The sequence below is a fragment of the Quercus suber genome, unplaced genomic scaffold (assembly GCF_002906115.3).
Source record: "Quercus suber isolate HL8 unplaced genomic scaffold, Cork oak 2.0 scaffold_282, whole genome shotgun sequence".
Lineage (NCBI taxonomy): Eukaryota > Viridiplantae > Streptophyta > Magnoliopsida > Fagales > Fagaceae > Quercus > Quercus suber.
In genome coordinates this window covers 22,007-40,502 of record NW_027069738.1, presented here as the reverse complement: position 1 = coordinate 40,502, position 18,496 = coordinate 22,007, and the positions used below count along the sequence as shown (strand labels likewise).

Here is an 18,496-nt window from a genome sequence, read left to right as displayed (position 1 = left end):
AAATATCTTCAACTCTAAAAAGTTTATAGTCTCTCAATCAAACCTTGAGCCTTTATTTTTTTTTTTAATTTTTTTGAGAGGAAATCAAACCTTAGCTAAGCTAAGAATAAGTAGCAATGATTTATTGTAATTGAAATTTATAGCACACAAAAAAAAAAAAAAAAAAAATCTAATCAATAATGATACTAAATTATAAAGCATCTTGTTAATGACGAAAAATATAAATTTTTTAAAAAATAACTCTGTTGGTGGAGTTGAATAGTGTCATAGCACTAAAATATTAAAATTTTAATTTTGAATAATCCAACCACCAAAATGTCAAACAAAACATATGGTCATAATATATAATTCATTTAAAATATTCTCTAGGCTGAGAATTTTTTTTTGTGCTAAAAAAAAAGAGTTTTTTTTTTTAATAAAGGGTTTTTTTTTTTTTTGTTTTTTTTAGTCTAATATGATTTTTATTTTTGACTTGGGGTCTTTAAGGGGCTTAACCGAATTTTCCAAAATATTTCAAAATTCCAGTTACCTAGTGTGGCGAAATATGGTAGCTAGAAATAACGGTCAGTTTTTTAAGTCTTTGGCAGGAAAATTCTAAGAGCTGGGATTGACACTGCCACTGCATTTCCAAGCAAGGGAGCGCTTGACCTTTTGGGGTCAGTCTTCGGGGCCGAGAAGTAAACAATGTGAAAGAATTACAATACACATATTAGTTGCTAACATAGTAGAAAAGATTTGAGCATACAAATTTAAAAGAAAGAGTCGGTCCCTCCCATATATAGAAAAAAAAAAGAAATGCTAGGGACATCAATTTTGGCACAATTTTGTACCACAACTCGCCACATGGCGAGTTATAATTGGTAAGAGTGTCCTACATGGCCACAACATGCCCTTCCATGTCGAGGTGTAAATGCCTTACTAGTTTCAATCGTCTATTCCTCTGTCTTAATTAAGTTGAATAAAAGGACACCACGTAACTATGATTTTCTTTCAATTTTGAGTTTTTTTCATTCTTCCTTCCAACATCCAATGTCCTGAGAATAAAGGTCTCCTTTGTAGAGCCATTTTCATTATTACCATCATCTGTTCCATCTGTATGTTTTTATTCTTTTATTTTGTTTTATCTTTTTCTTTTTTCGCAGTTGTTTGGCCGCATAATTTATTGTATATTTCTTGTTGATTTGGGCTTATTGAAGACCCAACACGTTATCATTAATAGTCAAATCTATTCAACGTCAAAAACTTCAATTGATTTTTATCCTCCACGGTTTTTTTTTTTTTTTTTAATGTGAGGGGCTGATTTAGTTCTTGCACATGAGTGTCTATTTGGGATCAAATTCCAGATTTCCAAATAAATCATGGTTTTAATTTCATGGGTTTTGCTTATTTTGGTGTATTAATTTATACAAATTTATTTTTGTGGCTTTCTGATGATGTAACTTTGCTATTTTAATAAGATTAAACTGAAGTTTGATTTTGTATTGACAAGTTCTTTTGGGAGATTTGGTGCTTATACATTGTCCTAGGATGAAGAAAGTTGGTAAGACTAGAATAATAGATTAAAAAAAAAAACTGGATCTTTGAGAACTTTGTTGCTTTCCAGTTTCCACCGCAAATGTATTTTCTATGTTTTCTGTGTCAGTCCCAATCCTGAAATATGCAAAACACAAAATAAGCACATGAACGAGTAATCCCACAACAAATCCCAACATCCAAAACAAGCAGAACCCAGGAAATTAAACCGTGAAATTAAAGTCTCTAATTCATTTTAGTTCAGCTGAGACAGAGAGAGATCGCAAGAGAGAGATCACGAGATAGAGAGAGCAAAAACTGACCGGAACAGAGCTAGACCTCACCGTCGGACCTTGTCATTGCTCCTCATTGCCGAAACCTCATAGCCTCACCCTCTCTTTCAGGACCAAGTGCTAGTTGCTCCTCAGATTTTAGGGATTTTAATCCCAAATAGACACATTCACGTGCAAACGTGAGTCAGTGAATCAGCCCTTTTTTTTTTATGTAATATTATGTGGCATTCCACCTGTCCACGTACATGGCAAGGAAATAATAATTTAATTAGTCAGTTAGACACATCAGCAATTTTCATTCAACACTTAATTGGCATAGCACTAAAAGATTAGGGACCAAGTTGACACAATTGAAAGGTTAAGGACCAAATTAAAATATGATGTAAAAGATAGAGACTAAGTTTGTAATTTACCCTAATTTCTATTGCAGCAATGACTCGAGAATGTTTAATAATAAATATTATTAGAACAAGGTTCACAACAAAATATAAGATGATATCATAACTAATTCTTTGATTTTTTTATATCAAAATGAAAATTCAAAATTAATCACCAATTATTTTTAGAATGGGTCATGATTAGTTTACAAAATGGTGCAAAGTTTTCTCATACTGGGACCCCCATCGTAAATTTCCCTGGTTCACGCCAGTCTTAAAATGAGCAAATTCTTAGTGATTGCTCGCCAATTGCTCATCTATGAGTTGAGAAACCGGAAAAACAAACTTAACCTCCAAAATTCCAAATGACCAAAACAGCTATCTTCCTCTTCTTCCTTCTCCTCCTTTACGGACATGCGAACTCTGAGTCTCAGCTAAATCACAAAGAACAAACAGTCCTCCTGAAACTAAAGCAACATTGGCAAAACCCACCATCTCTAAGCCACTGGCAAAATCCACTATCTCTAAGTCACTTGAACTCCTTAAACTCCTCTCACCATTGTAACTGGCCAGAGATCACCTGCACCAACGGCTTAGTCACCCAACTATTTCTTCAAAACAAGAACATCAACCAAACAGTCCCACCCTTCATCTGTGACCTCAAGAACCTCACAGTCATTGACCTTTCATACAACTTCATTTCTCAAGAGTTTCCTAAAGCTCTCTACAACTGTTCCAAGCTTGAAGAGCTCAACCTCTCGCAGAATTACTTCAACGGCACAATCCCCGTTGACATTCACCGCTTGTCTTGCCTGCGCCACCTCAACCTTGGAGCCAACAGCTTCTATGGTAACATTCCATCATCTATTGGACAGTTAACAGAGCTAAGGACGCTTCAGCTTTTCCAGTGTGCATTTAACGGTTCTTTCCCGCCAGAAATCGGCAACTTGTTCAAACTTGAGTCACTGCAGTTGGCCTATAATGTAAACATGACAGCAGCAGAGTTGCCTTCGAGTTTCACGAAGTTGAAGAAGCTTAAGTATTTATGGATTACTGCATCTAATTTGAATGGGGAAATCCCAGACACGATTGGAGAAATGGAGGCTTTGGTGCATTTGGATTTGTCAATAAACAATCTGACTGGGAAAATTCCGAGCAATTTGTTTATGCCAAAGTATTTAAGTGTTGTGTATCTTTATAGAAACGGATTGTCTGGGGAGATTCCTCGGGTGGTTGAAGCATTAAACATTGATGTTATTGACCTCTCTGATAATAAATTGACCGGAAGCATACCTGATGATTTTGGCAGACTCAGAAACATGACAGGTCTGAGTTTGTTTTTCAATCAGTTATCTGGCAAAATCCCAGACAGTATTGGCCGTCTTCCAAGTCTGGTGGTCCTCAAAGTGTTTAGCAACAATTTATCAGGGACTCTGCCTCCTGACTTTGGGCGGTATTCTATGCTTGTAGAGTTCCAGGTTGCAGACAATAAGCTTGAAGGCAAGTTACCAGAACACTTGTGTGATAACAGAAGGTTGGTGGGTGTGGTAGCTTTTAACAACAACCTCACTGGAGAATTGCCTAAGTCGCTTGGCAATTGCAGTGGTTTGAAAATTGTGACTGTTTACAATAATAGGCTTTCTGGGGATATTCCTAGTGGCCTGTGGACATCGTTGAATTTGAGCGTCTTGATGTTAAGCGACAATTCATTTAAAGGCGAGCTTCCTCAAAGGGTGGCAAGGAATCTCTCAAGATTGGAAATAAATAACAACTACTTTTCTGGTACGATTCCAGCTGGAGTGTCTTCCTGGAGGAATTTGGTGGTATTTGAGGCTAGTAATAACCTCTTTACTGGCACAATTCCTCGAGAATTAACATCTCTTCCTTATTTAACAACTCTTTTTCTTGATCAAAATCGACTCTCGGGCTCCCTTCCACCAGATATTATATCATGGAAAACATTAAATACTCTAAACCTTCGCCGAAATAAAATCTCTGGACCTATTCCGGAGAAATTAGGTAATTTGGCAGGCCTTACAGAGTTGGACTTGTCAGAAAACCAACTTTCTGGCCAAATGCCTCTCCAACTTGGCCTCCTGAAGCTCACTTTACTCAATCTCTCTTCCAATCATTTGACTGGGAGGATCCCAACACAATTTGAAAATGATGCATATGCCAGCAGCTTCTTGAACAATCTTGCTCTCTGTGCTAATAAGCCATCACTAAACATTAACAGCTGCAACAATTCTGATCATCATAAATCGAGCAAAGTTCTCTCCAAATATCTTCCTTTAATTATAAGTTTTGTGGCAGCAGCTCTACTGAGTGTAGTAGTTGCAATGATCTGTATTTATAGGAAGGGAAAGCATGGATTTGATTCTACATGGAAGTTCACCACATTCCAGAGGGTGAATTTCAGGGAATCAGACATTTTGTCAGGATTGACAGAAAATAATGTGATTGGTAGCGGTGGATCAGGGAAGGTATACCGTGTTGTTGTCAATGATTCAAACAATTTTGTTGCTGTGAAGAGAATTGGGAATAACCGAAAGCTAGAGCAGAAACTTGAGAAAGAATTTCATGCAGAAGTTAAAATACTGGGTTCAATTCGACATTCCAACATAGTGAAGCTGCTTTGTTGTATGTCCAATGAAAATTCTAAACTTCTAGTCTATGAGTATTCAAAAAACCACAGCCTGGATCAATGGCTGCATAGGAAGAGTAGAGCATCATCCACCTCAAGTTCAGTCCAGCATGTTGTCCTGGATTGGCCTAAGAGATTGCAGATAGCAGTTGGGGCTGCCCAGGGGCTCTATTACATGCACCATGGCTGCTCCCCACCAATTGTTCATCGAGATGTGAAATCAAGTAACATCCTTTTAGACTCCGAGTTCAACGCAAAGATAGCTGATTTTGGTTTAGCCAAGATGTTCAAGCAAGGAGAACTTGCTACAATGTCAGTTGTAGCTGGTTCTTTTGGCTACATAGCTCCAGGTGTGTGATATACAAATTTATAAGTTTCATTTTAATAGTGATGTTTGTTTCCTCCTTTTCCATCAGCAGGAATTCTAATTTAGTTTGTGTTGTAAATTTGAACTGCAGAGTATGCTCACACAAGACGAGTTAATGAGAAGATTGATGTTTATAGTTTTGGGGTTATCCTTCTGGAACTAACTACTGGAAGGGAAGCTAGTTATGGTGATGAACACACATCCCTTGCCGAATGGGCATGGCGTTACATTAAGGATGACATCCCTATAGTTGATGCATTGGATGAGGAGATCAAGGAACCCAGTTATTTGGAAGAAATGAGCTCTGTTTTCTTTCTTGGAATCATTTGTACGAATACAGAACCTTCTAAGCGGCCTTCCATGAAAGAAGTAGTGCAGATTCTGCACAAATGCAACCAGCCACTTGCTTATGGAGAGAAGATTGCTGCAAGGTTGTACAATGCTTCTCCCCTCCTCAAGAATTCAAAGCGCAAGAGTGCATCAGAAAATGATGAGGAAATAATGATAGGATAGATTGTTAGCTTAGTATTTGAATAAATCTTATCTACTTGTAGTAGATAAAGATTAGATTTCTTTTGAATTTAAATGTTAGCTTTATCTTGTAAAACCATCTATATATATATAGCTTGATGTTGATTAATTAAAGAAGCTGAAAAATATTATTACTCTCTCGAAGTAGTCTATCTATCAATTAAGAGGTCTTGATTCCCTCGAAGTAACCAACAAACTTAATTGGTTTATAACAATTGGTATCAGATCCAAGTATGAAGGAACAATTGTTGAAATGCATGGAGAAACTGAAAGAGATACAATCTCTAGCAGTTGAAAGTATCAACAAAATGCAAGTGATATGCAAATCCTTGCATTTGGCTAGATATGAACAAGATATGAAGGCCATGGGAGCTCCACAAAATCAAATCATTCCACCTTCACACAATTCAAGCATGCAACAACTTTTAAATCGGGTTAAAGATAGTTTTTTAGCACCAAAAAGCTTGCCACCTCTGTGGATGCTCAGTCATAAGATCCTTTTAAGCCCAAGAAGTGATGCTGTATGTGAGAAGCAACTTGGAAAGAAGGGAGTTGGAATATTACGTAGTTTTTATTTAATTTTATTGTTTAATATTTTATTAGGAGTTGGCTAATTAGAAAATGACAGGATAGATTGTTAGCTTAGTATTTGAATAAATCTTATCTACTTGTAGTAGATAAAGATTAGATTTCTTTTGAATTTAAATATTAGTTTTATCTTGTAAAGCTATCTATTTATATGGCTTGATGTTGATTAATAAAGGAAGCTGAAAAATATTATTATTGAGTGAGTATTCACTATTCACTTTAGAAGTCTAGACTCCCTCAAAGTAGTCTATCTATCAATTTTATTTTATTTTATTTTTTTGATAAGTAACTGAATATATATATATATATATATATATATAATAAAGAAAAACACAGCCCCGTACACAGGAAATGTACTAGACAAACAAAAACATCAAGAAACCAAATTACAATGATCAAACAAAACAGGAAGAGAGAAGCAAGAAAAAGATGGTATAGCTAAACACCATTGGAGAAAAAAAAAAAAAAAAAAAAAACCTTAAACTCAAGAATGGACCGTTCGTGACCCTCAAAGCTTTTGGCATTCCGTTCCCGCCAGATACACCACATCAAACAGTGCAGCACCATCCTCCATATAACTATATTACGATGACACCTAAAGTTACAAGACCAACAATCCAACAAGTCCACTACCCTTTGCGGCATCACCCAACAAATACCAAACAAGCAAAAGACCATACTCTACATCTCAAAAGCCAAAGGACAATGAAGAAGGAGATGATCAACAAATTCCCCACACCTTTTGCACATAAAACACCACTCAAGGACAACAAAATGCCTCTTCCGAAGGTTATCCATAGTTAAAATATTGCCTAAAGCCGCTGTCCAAGAGAAAAAAGCTACCCGGGGGGGGACCTTCGATTGCCACACCATTTTCCACGGGAAGGAACTGGCGGTAGAGGGGGATAGGGAGTGATAATACCTGCTCACCGCGAAACCCCTACTATTGGCCGGCTACCAACAAAGTTTGTCAAAACCAACACCTCGCACCTTAGTGGAGTAGTTCAAGACCATACACGAATCCAAAGATTGTGACTCTTGATCATTCACTAGGCGACAAAACTGTAGGTCCAAAAAAATTCTCCCATTAGCAAAGCACATAACCTCCGAGACTGAAGCATCCCTTGTCCTACTAATATTATATAAATCTGGAAACACCTCCTTAAGAGAACGATCCCTACACCATACATCATCCCAAAACTTCACACGAGAACCATCACCCACATCATACCGAAGGAACTTAGAAAAATACAGCCAGCCTCTTCTAATGAACTTCCACAAACTAACACCATATGCTCTAGACACGGATTTTGTACACCAACCACCCCAGTCATTCCCATACTTCGCCCCAATGACCCTTCTCCAAAGTGCATCATTCTCCGCACCATAACACCACAACAATAAGGGTCGTCAATGGACCGGGTCAAGTCGGCCCAACCTATTTTTACTTAGCCCATGGGCACAATGGGCTATTAACTAGTTAACGGGTCAGGTCAGGTTGGGCCAAAAGAGAAAATCTCAGCCCATGACCTTGCCCATGGGCAATGCCTATTTTGTCTTTAGCGAGCTGGGCTATCGGGTTGGGTCTAATGGGCTACCCACAAGCTTATGTTAGCATATTATTTTATTATTTTTATAAGAAAAGAATCAATTTTTTATAAGGGAATAATCAATCTATTTTTTTAAAAGAAAGAACTAAAGAATTTAATACATAATTACAAATTTTTTTCAATCAAATCTATTTAATTTTTTGTTTTGTTGATGGAAACCTATTTAATTTTTTTATTTATTAAGACTTTCAATATTTTTTTTATTTTTATTTTTAATAAAAAAAAGTCAAATGGTTAATTCAAATTTGCTAGACTACTAGAAAAATATATATTTAGTAAACTAAGTTTAGCACAATTACTTTGAGTATCTTAGTGGTTGAGGGAGTTTTCTTAAGAAATTCCTTTATAATATCTCAAGATCAATCCGTCATACACTTCCTATATATTTTTGCTATGAATTATGAGTTATTAGGCTGAGCCAACGAGCTAGGCAACGGGTTGGGCTACTGGGCAAGCCCACTGAGTACCCATGGGCATAAAAACTAGCCCACGGCCTCACCCACTGGGCTAGTGGACTACCCATGGGCCTCAATAATAACGGGCCAGGCCGCCTATTAGCCCGGTGGGCAATCAGGTTTCTGGGTCGGGCTGTGGGCCATGAGCTATTTAATGACCCTTACACAACCATTTGGCTAATAAAGCATAGTTAAACCTTCTCAAGCACCGAATGCCTAACCCTCCATTCTTCACTGGCCTACAAACCTTCAACCAACTTACTAAATGAATTTTACGTTTGCCACCAATACCATTCCAAAGAAAGTCTCTTTGTAAATCCTCCATCTGCTTTGCCACCTTAACTGGAATAGGGAAAAGGGAAAGAAAGTAAGTAGGCAGGCTAGAGAGAGTACTCTTAATAAGCTTAACCTTGCCCCCCTTAGATAAATACAATCTCTTCCAACCAGCTAGCCTTCTCTCCATCTTCTCCAAAATAGGATTCCAAACCATCTTATCCATAAAGGAAGCACCCAACGGAAAACCAAGATATTTCAGCAAAAGAGTTGACTCTCTACAACCCAAAATCTCCACTAGCTCATGCATATTAGACACATCCCCAATTGGAACCAATTCAGACTTATCTAAATTAATTTTTAGCCCTGACACCTCCTCAAATCTAGAGAGAATTCCACGCAGAACTGTTATATGATTGCTGTCAACATCACAGAAAACAAGAGTATCGTCCACAAACAACAAATGAAACACCGTCAACCAGGAACCATTTGCATTCCCCACTGAGAAGCCCGAAAACTGACCTGCCACAATAGCTGCGTCCAACATACGGCTCAAAACCTCCATGACAATATCAAAGAGAAAAGGGAATAACGGATCACCTTACCTCAGTCCTCTAGTACTCCCAAAGAAGTCAAAAGGACAACGATTGATCAAAATAGAGAATTTAACAGTTGATATGCAACACCTGATCCATCTTCTCCACTTATCAGAAAAACCACATTGTTGTAACAAAAAAAGGAGAAACTCCCAATTCACATGGTCATAAGCTTTCTCAATATCCAGTTTGCACAACACCCCTAGAACCCTTGCCTTCATTCTATTGTCTAAGCACTCAGAAGCAATAAGGACAGAATCCAAAATCTAATGACCTTTCAGAAGGCATTCTGAGATTCAAAGACGATACCGTGAACCACCCTTCGCATTCAATTGGCTAAAACCTTAGCAATAATCTTGTACAACCCTCCCACCAAACTAATAGGCCGAAAGTCTTTGACATCCACAGCATCATATTTCTTAGGAATGAGAGCAAGGAAAGTAGCATTGAGACTCTTTTCAAACACCGCGTGAGCATGAAAATTATGAAACACATTCATTATATCAGTTTTCACCAAGCTCCAACAAGACTGAAAAAATGCCATTGAAAAACCATCCGGACCTAGCACTTTATCACCACTGAAATCATGGACCACTCTAAAAACTTCATCCTCATCAAAGGGTCTGTCCAGCCAATTGGCATGTTCCTCAAATATGCTAGAAAAGACAACCTCATCCAAAAAAGGTCTATGTACCTCGTTCTCCGAGTATAACTGTCTATAAAATTGAGAGATGCACCCCTCAATGATCCCCTAATCCATGGATAACTCTCCGTCCACCATAAGCCTATCGATGATATTGCTTCTTCTATGAGAATTTGCAATACGATGAAAAAATTTTGCGTTCCTGTCTCCTTGGAAAAGAGCCCTAGATTTCTACCTCCAGCAGATTTCTTCCAACAAGGTTGATTTTTCTAACTCTCCACGAATCTGATCCTTTTCCAAACTCTCCTCTGTTGAAAGCACACGATCTTCCTCGATAACTTCCAACACATTGAGATCCTTCCACAAATTCTGTACCCTGAGATCTATATTACCAAACTCCTCCACATTCCATCTCTTCAAATCCAATTTCAACATCTTCAATTTGTTTGCCAAAATAAAACTAGGAGAACCTTGGAAATGGTATGACCCCCACCAAGAACACACCCTTTCCAAAAAGCCCTCATCCTTTAACCACATGTTCTCAAACCTAAAAGGTTTCTTACCTCCAAGAAGATTCCCACCCTCCAGAATAATAGGAAAATGATCTGAAAGCAACCTAGATAGCCGATATTGACAACTAGATGGAAATTTCTCCTCCCAATCAGCTGAAAGAAGGAATCTATCCAATCTAGAACTTGAAACAACCTCTCTAGAATTAGACCAAGTGAAGTTCCCCCCAACCAGAGGCAGATCAATGAGGCTAAGCTCTAAAATAAATGTTGAAAACCTATGCATAGCTGAAGTAAAATTTGCGGAACTAGAACGTTCAAAAGGAAACCGCACCACATTAAAATCACCTCCCACACACCAAGGCACTTCCCACCAACTACAGACGCCTGATAACTCCTCCCATAAGGGACATCTGTCTCTATCACAATTAGGCCCATAAACACCAGAGAAAGCCCAAACAAACTGGTCCACCACATTTTTGAATTTACATGAGACTGAGAAATGACCCACTGCTTCCTCCAACTTCTCCACAACCCTATTGTCCCACATCAATAACACCCCACCTGAAGCACCCACAGATCCTAAATAGAGCCAGTCCACATGTTGACCTCCCCACAAACTACAAATGACACCCCTATTAATTAACTCCATCTTAGTTTCTTGCAAACAAACAATATCTGCTTTCCACTTACGGATCAAATTGCTAACCCGAAGCCGCTTCTCCTGCTCATTCAACCCTCTCACATTCCAAGAAACAATTCTTAAATTCATTGATGCACTACAACAGCCCGATCCCTAACTACACTCCTACTCCTTTCTGCCTCATTCTCCTCACCCCAAGAATTCAATAAATTCTTTAATTCACGATGCCCTTTATGTCCAGCCTTAACCATCTTCCTCTAAGAGGCTACCTCCAACATCCTCTTTTTTCTACGCTCTTCTAGAGCTAAGAGCAAACCTGTAACTTGTTCTTCGAACCCCTCCAATGAGGTCCCAACAGATTTCTGGAAAGCTTTTATTCTATTAGTTACCCAAAGTGACAACTTGGAGTTGTCGACATCCACTGTACACCCTCTCTCCTCAACCGTAGGGCTCTCCATAACCACTAAATTATCCACTGCCAGAGGTGCCACTTCAAGTGGTTCACCTAAATTTTCCCACATCAACAAACCCACCTCAGAGTCCCAGGTCTCACCCTCTGACCCAAATTCAAAGGCAGCAGAACCCACAACACCATCATACTCAAAAGCCCAACTACTAATTTGTCCCTCGTTAACAAGAGAATCCTTACCTGGATTAACTACACCCTCCAAAGCAATCTGGTCTGACACGGAATTAGGAGAACGAAATGCTGAAAGCGGGATAGCTATTTTCCTCCCATCCCGAAATTCAATCATCCAATCATTGGAGTTACCCCAAGTTTTGCTCAAATCACCAACAAAATCACTAAGAGAAGGACCAAAATCCTGTGGTGCTTTGGTGAAAATCTGATCTGACTTCTCCAATCCCTCTGATTATTGAGAAGTCCTTGCTGAATCAGTCTCAAAATTCCCCTCCTCCAACACCATTCCAACCTCGTCCCTAGTCGGTAATCTACTACCCACCTTTTGGACTGACGGCAAAACTAGCGACTTGCTTGAGATCATCTGCGGAAGCCCAAAAACAGATGGAGCAGCCGAAGACGAAGACCCCAAGCCTGGAACCACCTGGAGAGGCACCGAGAGAGGAGATTCACATGCAGAGGAAGAGTTCGCACAAGTAGAAATCGAAGACCTAATCCCTGAAACATGGCAAACCGATACACTAGGCTGAAAAGAAGACTCACGCAATTGGGCATCGGTGTTGCAAGCAGGAAAGGATAGCTTAGGCGAAGCAACTGATGATTGGGTTTCACCGGATTTAAAGAAGGTGGGTTTAGAGCTAACACGTAGTGACTTAGGCTTAAAAGGCAAAACATTATGAAGCCCAGCTTGGGCTTTGGGTTTCCAAGCAGCATGGGGCCTTAGCCCACTTCCTTTTGTTAACACAATTTTAAAATTGTGTAACTTATTGTTACCACCAAGCTTCACAGTAGCCGGGCCCACCTCAACAACCTTAGAAAAAATCACCTGCCACTGCCCATCATTCCCACGTTCCACGCGCAAGGAGATATCCAAGGTCGGCGAAATATAACCACAGCTACACGCAGCACCCTTAATGACTGACGTGACAACCGCCCCATCACTATCCTTTTCAATCCCAGAATTCCTTCCCCAAGAAAAATCCGGATTCAAATTTTGAAAGCCTGACATCATCTCCTTCCCTTTGTAAACAAAACCTTCAGGATTTTGCCGGAAATTCTCCAACACCCCCACCGGCTTCATGGTGGTTCTTCTATGCTGAGCACCAAGTTTCTGGCTAACCGGAAAGATAATCTTCCTCAAATGGACACCAAATCTTCTCCAGCCACTCCCCAAGTTCCCTTCCGGTATGACAATGGAACCCCTCCGACGGCCTTTGCCATTCAGAGAACAATAGGAAAGTGCCATGGGCATTGGACCCAACTAAAGGATAAGCGTTCTATCTCCCTCCCGAACTGTTCTCGCAAACTGACTTGGCTGTAGCTTGGATGTCAACTCCTCAACGTGAGACAAAATTCTCTTCGCACCCTTACCCATACAAACAGAACGAGTGGTTTGCCTACCTCTTTCAAAGATACAAAGAGAGAAAAACGAACCCCCTTCCTCAACAGCAAACTCAAAAGTTTTAGATTCAATAAAAACAAAAGTAGAACCTCCCATAACTTACTTCAAGAGATAATTGTCACATCCTTCAAACTTCCTAAGGAAAAGATCCCAATCAAACGAACTCAATCCCAATCATGTTCTAGATAGTTATAAGTTAACAATCATATTCTAAATTTATGAAATGAGTAAATATACCTTCACAATACCCAGCTCAATTAATGTGAACTATAAATTTTTAGATAGGACTGAAAATCTGAATGTAACCTGTTTTAGCAGCATCACTTGCCAAGGGTGGTTGCCCAAACTTATTGAGTGTGGCCATATTGCACATATCAAATAACAAAGGAAAGACCAAATTCCTATCTATCAATTAGGAGGTCTTGGTTCCCTCGAAGTAATCAATAAACTTAATTGGGTTTGTAACACTATAGTTTATAACTTTGTATTGTATTAATCAAAGATATTCTGGGAGTCTTTAATAAAAAAAATAATAATTTAAAAGAAAAGGAAAATGGATCCGTTTATGTGGATTTTATTAGTATTTTTTTTATGAATACATTAAACAGTTTACTTGGATCTTGAACTAGACAAGAAAGAATAGTCTTATGAAAAAAAAAAAATTAAAGAATAGAGAATGCAAACTATTAGAAGTATGTTGTTAAATAATTAAATTTATCATATCTTAATAGTTTAAACTTTTGGAACAATCGGTAATTTAACACAAACAAAGTATTCTTCCTAACAATTCCATCACCTCTCTAAACCCAAAATTCTCTTTGATTTGGAGAATAAACCCGTGAAATGTTGCACCAACAGACTCTCCTAACGGATTTTTTTTTTTTTTTTTTTTTGCTAATGAACAAAAAAAAAAAAAAAAAAACCCAACCAATTAAAATATTCAACTTTTGCTTAACCTTCACAATGGCTGCAAACACAACCAAATCTAGATCCTTTCTCTCTCCAACATCTCTAAAACAAACTCAAAAACACAATCTTAAAACTACTCAAATCAAAACAACAAAAGCTAAAAATAAAAAATAAAATAAAACCCAAAAAAAAAAAAAAGACAAAGAATCCGATCTAGCCAATCTAGGCTACATGCACAAAATCTCATCAAGTCAATGCTCTGAAATGATTTAGTGGGTATGGCGATTTTTTACAATCAATATAAGAGCATAAAACCTTGCTGAAGAAGAAAGGGTAGGATCTCTCTCTCTCTCTCTCTCTCTCTCTCTCTCATTAATGATAAATATTTATTTAGAAAAATTAATTATAAGTTAATGAATAAGAATAATAGATTAATTCCAAATTACATAGATTTGATAAATTTTAGACTGCATAGAATTTTTAAAACATTTGCACAAGACTAACATAGATTTGGTAAAGGTGGACAAATAATTTATGCAAGCGTGAAAATTAAAATTAGAAAGTTAACAAAAAAGGTGGTTGGAAAATTTGAAAATATTAAAGATGGGAGATTTTAAAAAATATACTTAGAAATGAACAAATGAAAATTAAAAAATATATACGAAAAAAATGAAAAAATAATATTTGAATGAGATAGAAAAATAATAGAGAGTATATTGAAAAGCATATTAGGAAAAAAAAAAAAAGATAAACATTAAAAGTAACTGTCTCTAAACAGTACAAAATTTTAGAGAGGCAATTAGTGCTGGAGATGCTAATTACTACTGCTTTTAACTTTGAACGATATATACCTATAAGGGAGGATGCAGGTGTAAATAATATCTCCAGTGAAAACTGTAGTTCTACCTTTTGTGGTGATGTATGTGACGAAGGATAACTTTGGAGGAAAAAATCTTAACAAATCATTGCAGGGCTAAAAAAATGCCGTTACCGTTAAATAGAACCTAAGGTACATTTTTTTCTACAACAAGTAACAGGCTAACAGCATGCTCGGTTTTCCATGGGCTTCCAAAATTGGGGCCTGTTTGGTTAGGGTGTTTATACAATAGTTTTTAGTGTTTAAACAACAATAACACTTTTGACACATATTTCTATAACACTCAAACACGTATTTTTAAAACACTGAAAACTGAACAACAATACTTAAACACTGTTACCAAAATATTCCACATTGGTGAAACACATAAAATCGTGTTTTATTTGCAATTAAAATAGGAGAGAATGCTCGCCAAAGTAAATCCCCAGAGAACAGTTTTACATTCCCAATTTTATTTCCTAACACAGGATAAATGGACTTAAAATAAAATAAAATAAAATAAAAAAAAAAAGATGCAGTGGTGCCAACCTCATGATGAGAGCAGAATGAGAGTGCTGCAGCAAAAAAAGCTTGAGCCCTACATGAGTGGACTCTCCAAACTCAACTTGCTGTTCAATTATATGCTCTGCAAAACCATATATTAAGGTTTTGCTGGTATGTCACTCGAACCAGGAGCTAAGACAAGCTCTAAATGAGATGGAATTGTGAAAAGAAAGGATAAAAGGAAATATACAAAAAAAGAAAAAGAAAAAAAAAGCCATATTTCTCGCATCTACCTTGGCCTAGATCATTTCTCGTGATTCCTCTATCCCCAGGTATTGGGAATGAGAGGCAGCAAGGAGGGCAGCTCCAATGCTAGAACCAGCAGTAGAGTTTTGCTCATCTCTATTAAAAATAAAAATAAAAATAAAAACGAAAACCACATTTTCATTCTTCCTACATTTTTACGCGATTCTCACTTTGGTCTTTATCTTATATTTTTACCGCTTTTAGTCCTTATTTAGAAAAAAGGTCATCTATTTTAGTCCTTTCCGTCAATACTCTAACAGCAAAGTCCTACGTGGCAAATGGAACTATTAAAATAATAATAAAAAATTTTATTTTGGCATTAAAAAATGTCACATCAGCATCTAAATTAAAAAAATTAATTTATTAATTTTAACTAAATAAAATATAAAAATAAAAACCAAAAATTAGATTAATTGAGATTTAAATGTGTCTTGAATACGAACACAGAATTATAATCCAATAATCACAAACCCAGAAACACAAACACGAACCCAGCTACAAACACAAACCCAACAACTGATTTTTCTTATCAACCAAACACAAAAACAACAAACACAAACCCAAACATCAGTAAGAATACAAACACAAACCCAACCTACCATTTTACAGTCTCACCATCTCAAATTCTCAAGTATCACTCTCAAAAGAAGTTGATTTTAGTTCTAAGCCAAATTCGAAGTCTTTTTTTCGTTAACTAAATCGGTCTCCACAAAATCATAGCAATGAAATGTGAACCAACAAATCACAAATCAAATTTATATAAAATAACAGAATAATTAAGCTAAACAAAATTCCTTTACTGGGTAATCAAATTCAAAATCAAAATAAACCCTAACAAAAGAACACACAAACACAAAGAAAAATGGCACTTGATTATTACCTTTAAGAAAATCGTCTTCTGAGGAGAAATCTTCAATGTCATCGTCAACAGCACGAGTTTTGGTGGTCGGGGTGGTGGTGGGACCTCGCCTGAGGCGCTTGAGGATCTGGGCGGTTCAGGCCGGGATTCAGGATCCGAATCCATGACCTCAGGTCCGAAATCTTCGTCATGGGGAGCCGGTGTTTGGGTTTGGGGCTCCGAATCGAGACCCAGTTCGAGTCCTAGGGAGAACGAGGGAGGTTCGTGAAACAGGAAGAAGAGCTCAGTTTTGCATTTGGGGGAAATTATTTTGGAAAGCTCAGAGGGAAAAATCTTGTTAAAATAAAAAATTAATATCTTCAGTTGTGGGGCGGGCTCCCCTCCCGTTATAATATCTTCAGTTGTCTCATGTTTTTACTTCAATGAAAGACACGTGGCAAGCAACAAATCCTAAGGTTAGAAAAATCACACGTCAAATACCACTTTTCTCTCTCAATTTTTTGTTTTTCTTTCTTCTTTGCATCATTCTCCAACATCCCTACCCTAACGGACCTCACCTACCTGAGCATTTGATGCAAATCGAAACTTGATGGCAATGGGTTTGGGCTAAAACTGTGGGTTTCACAGCTAAGATTGGCATAGCAAAACAAGAAACCATTGCTGTTTGGATTGACACAGAGGGGTTTCATAGCTATGTCGCTATGAGCATCGAGGCTCGTTCTGGCGGAGGCGTGTGAAATTGAGGTCCTCCGGCAATACTGGGGAGGTGAGAGATCGGGTTTGATATGAATTTCTGGCTGTGGGAGTTCCAATGGGTTGTCGGTTTGGCATGAGACTTCTGAATATGCTTTGAAAGCTGTGAAAGAATCAGCCATGGAAGCTTTGAAAGCTTCCTTTCCTTCTTCAAAGCTTTGAAAGCAGCCATGATATTCTTCTCTAATCTTTTATTCCTTAATTTTTTTATTCATTTATCCAATTAATTGGCCTTTCTCTTCACATTCAAATCACAATTAATAAAACCAAAATCAAAGATCCAATTCATTGTTCTGTTCTCTATCAAAAGTTGTTCCCATCAAACTTTGAAGCTCTTGAAAGAGTTCTTGAGCTTCCTAGATATGGGTCTGGAGTGGCTGATCATTTTGTGATAGTGGAAACCATCAAAATATGATTTTGAAAGATCAGTTTTCATAACAGGTAATTGAAGCAAACCTAGAAAATTTTTATTGAAAACTAAAAAGGTTTAAAAGGGAGAGAAAATTATGTGTCTTATTTATAACCTTAGGATTTGTTCCTTGTCACGTGTCTTTCATTGGTGTAAAAACATGAGAGAATCGGAGATATTATAACGGGAGGTGAGCCCGCCCCGTTGTGAAAGAACAGCTTTTTCTGCCCTAGACGAGGGTAATCAAAGTCACTATACTCACTACTTTAATAATATATATATATATATATATATGTAAGGGTTGGATTTGAGCACTATTCTTGAGGGATAAGTGAGTTGAAGCCTAACAAGCTCAATACAATAAATTTGTAGAAAGTGGGTAGAAGAACTGGACTTTGATAAGTGTAACAACAGCTAAAGACGATTTAAAGAATGAATAAGTAAAATGGATATGGACTTGGGCAAAGAAATTTAATCCTCGGCACTAATCCGAGGAGCTTCAACTTATTATTTCTTGAGTGACAGTGACAATGGTTGCAAAGTTAGCTCAGATTGTTACAGTGTTTTCTTTGGTAAAATCTCGATCCCCATTCTCTGAGTTTCTTCTTCTTTATATACTACTTTCCTCCTTCATCTTCACCATACACGTGCAAGTCAGATCTGTTGTTGTTGGTCTTTGTCACATCATCCTCCTCCCAAAACTCTTAGGTAGTAGCTGTGAGTATGAAAACTTACTGTTCAGGTATCATTTTCACATTAATGCGGACAGAGTATTAGTTGTGGAGCATTTAATGTGGAGGCAGCAGCTTTTCCTAGA

General features: G+C 37.6%; 1 protein-coding gene and 1 long non-coding RNA gene across 3 annotated transcripts; one reads left to right on the top strand and one right to left on the bottom strand.

Moving 5' to 3' along the window:
• Positions 1-1,458: 1,458 nt before the first annotated feature.
• On the bottom strand, positions 1,459-16,908 carry LOC111998264 (uncharacterized). Of its 2 annotated transcripts, XR_010632365.1 has the most exons (4): positions 16,539-16,908; positions 15,398-15,494; positions 1,836-2,038; positions 1,459-1,650 (listed from the first exon to the last, which is right to left on the bottom strand). It is a non-coding gene; the product is annotated as an uncharacterized LOC111998264 (long non-coding RNA). The 2 variants fall into 2 exon arrangements; XR_010632366.1 differs by lacking the exon at positions 15,398-15,494 and having other exon boundaries at positions 16,539-16,904.
• LOC112014953 (receptor-like protein kinase 5) lies at positions 2,493-5,833 on the top strand. The gene is made up of 2 exons (XM_024047337.2): positions 2,493-5,176; positions 5,285-5,833. Exons 1-2 carry the CDS (start codon positions 2,548-2,550, stop codon positions 5,704-5,706), a joined length of 3,051 nt encoding a protein of 1,016 aa, XP_023903105.2. The 5' UTR covers positions 2,493-2,547; the 3' UTR covers positions 5,707-5,833.
• Positions 16,909-18,496: the final 1,588 nt, after the last annotated feature.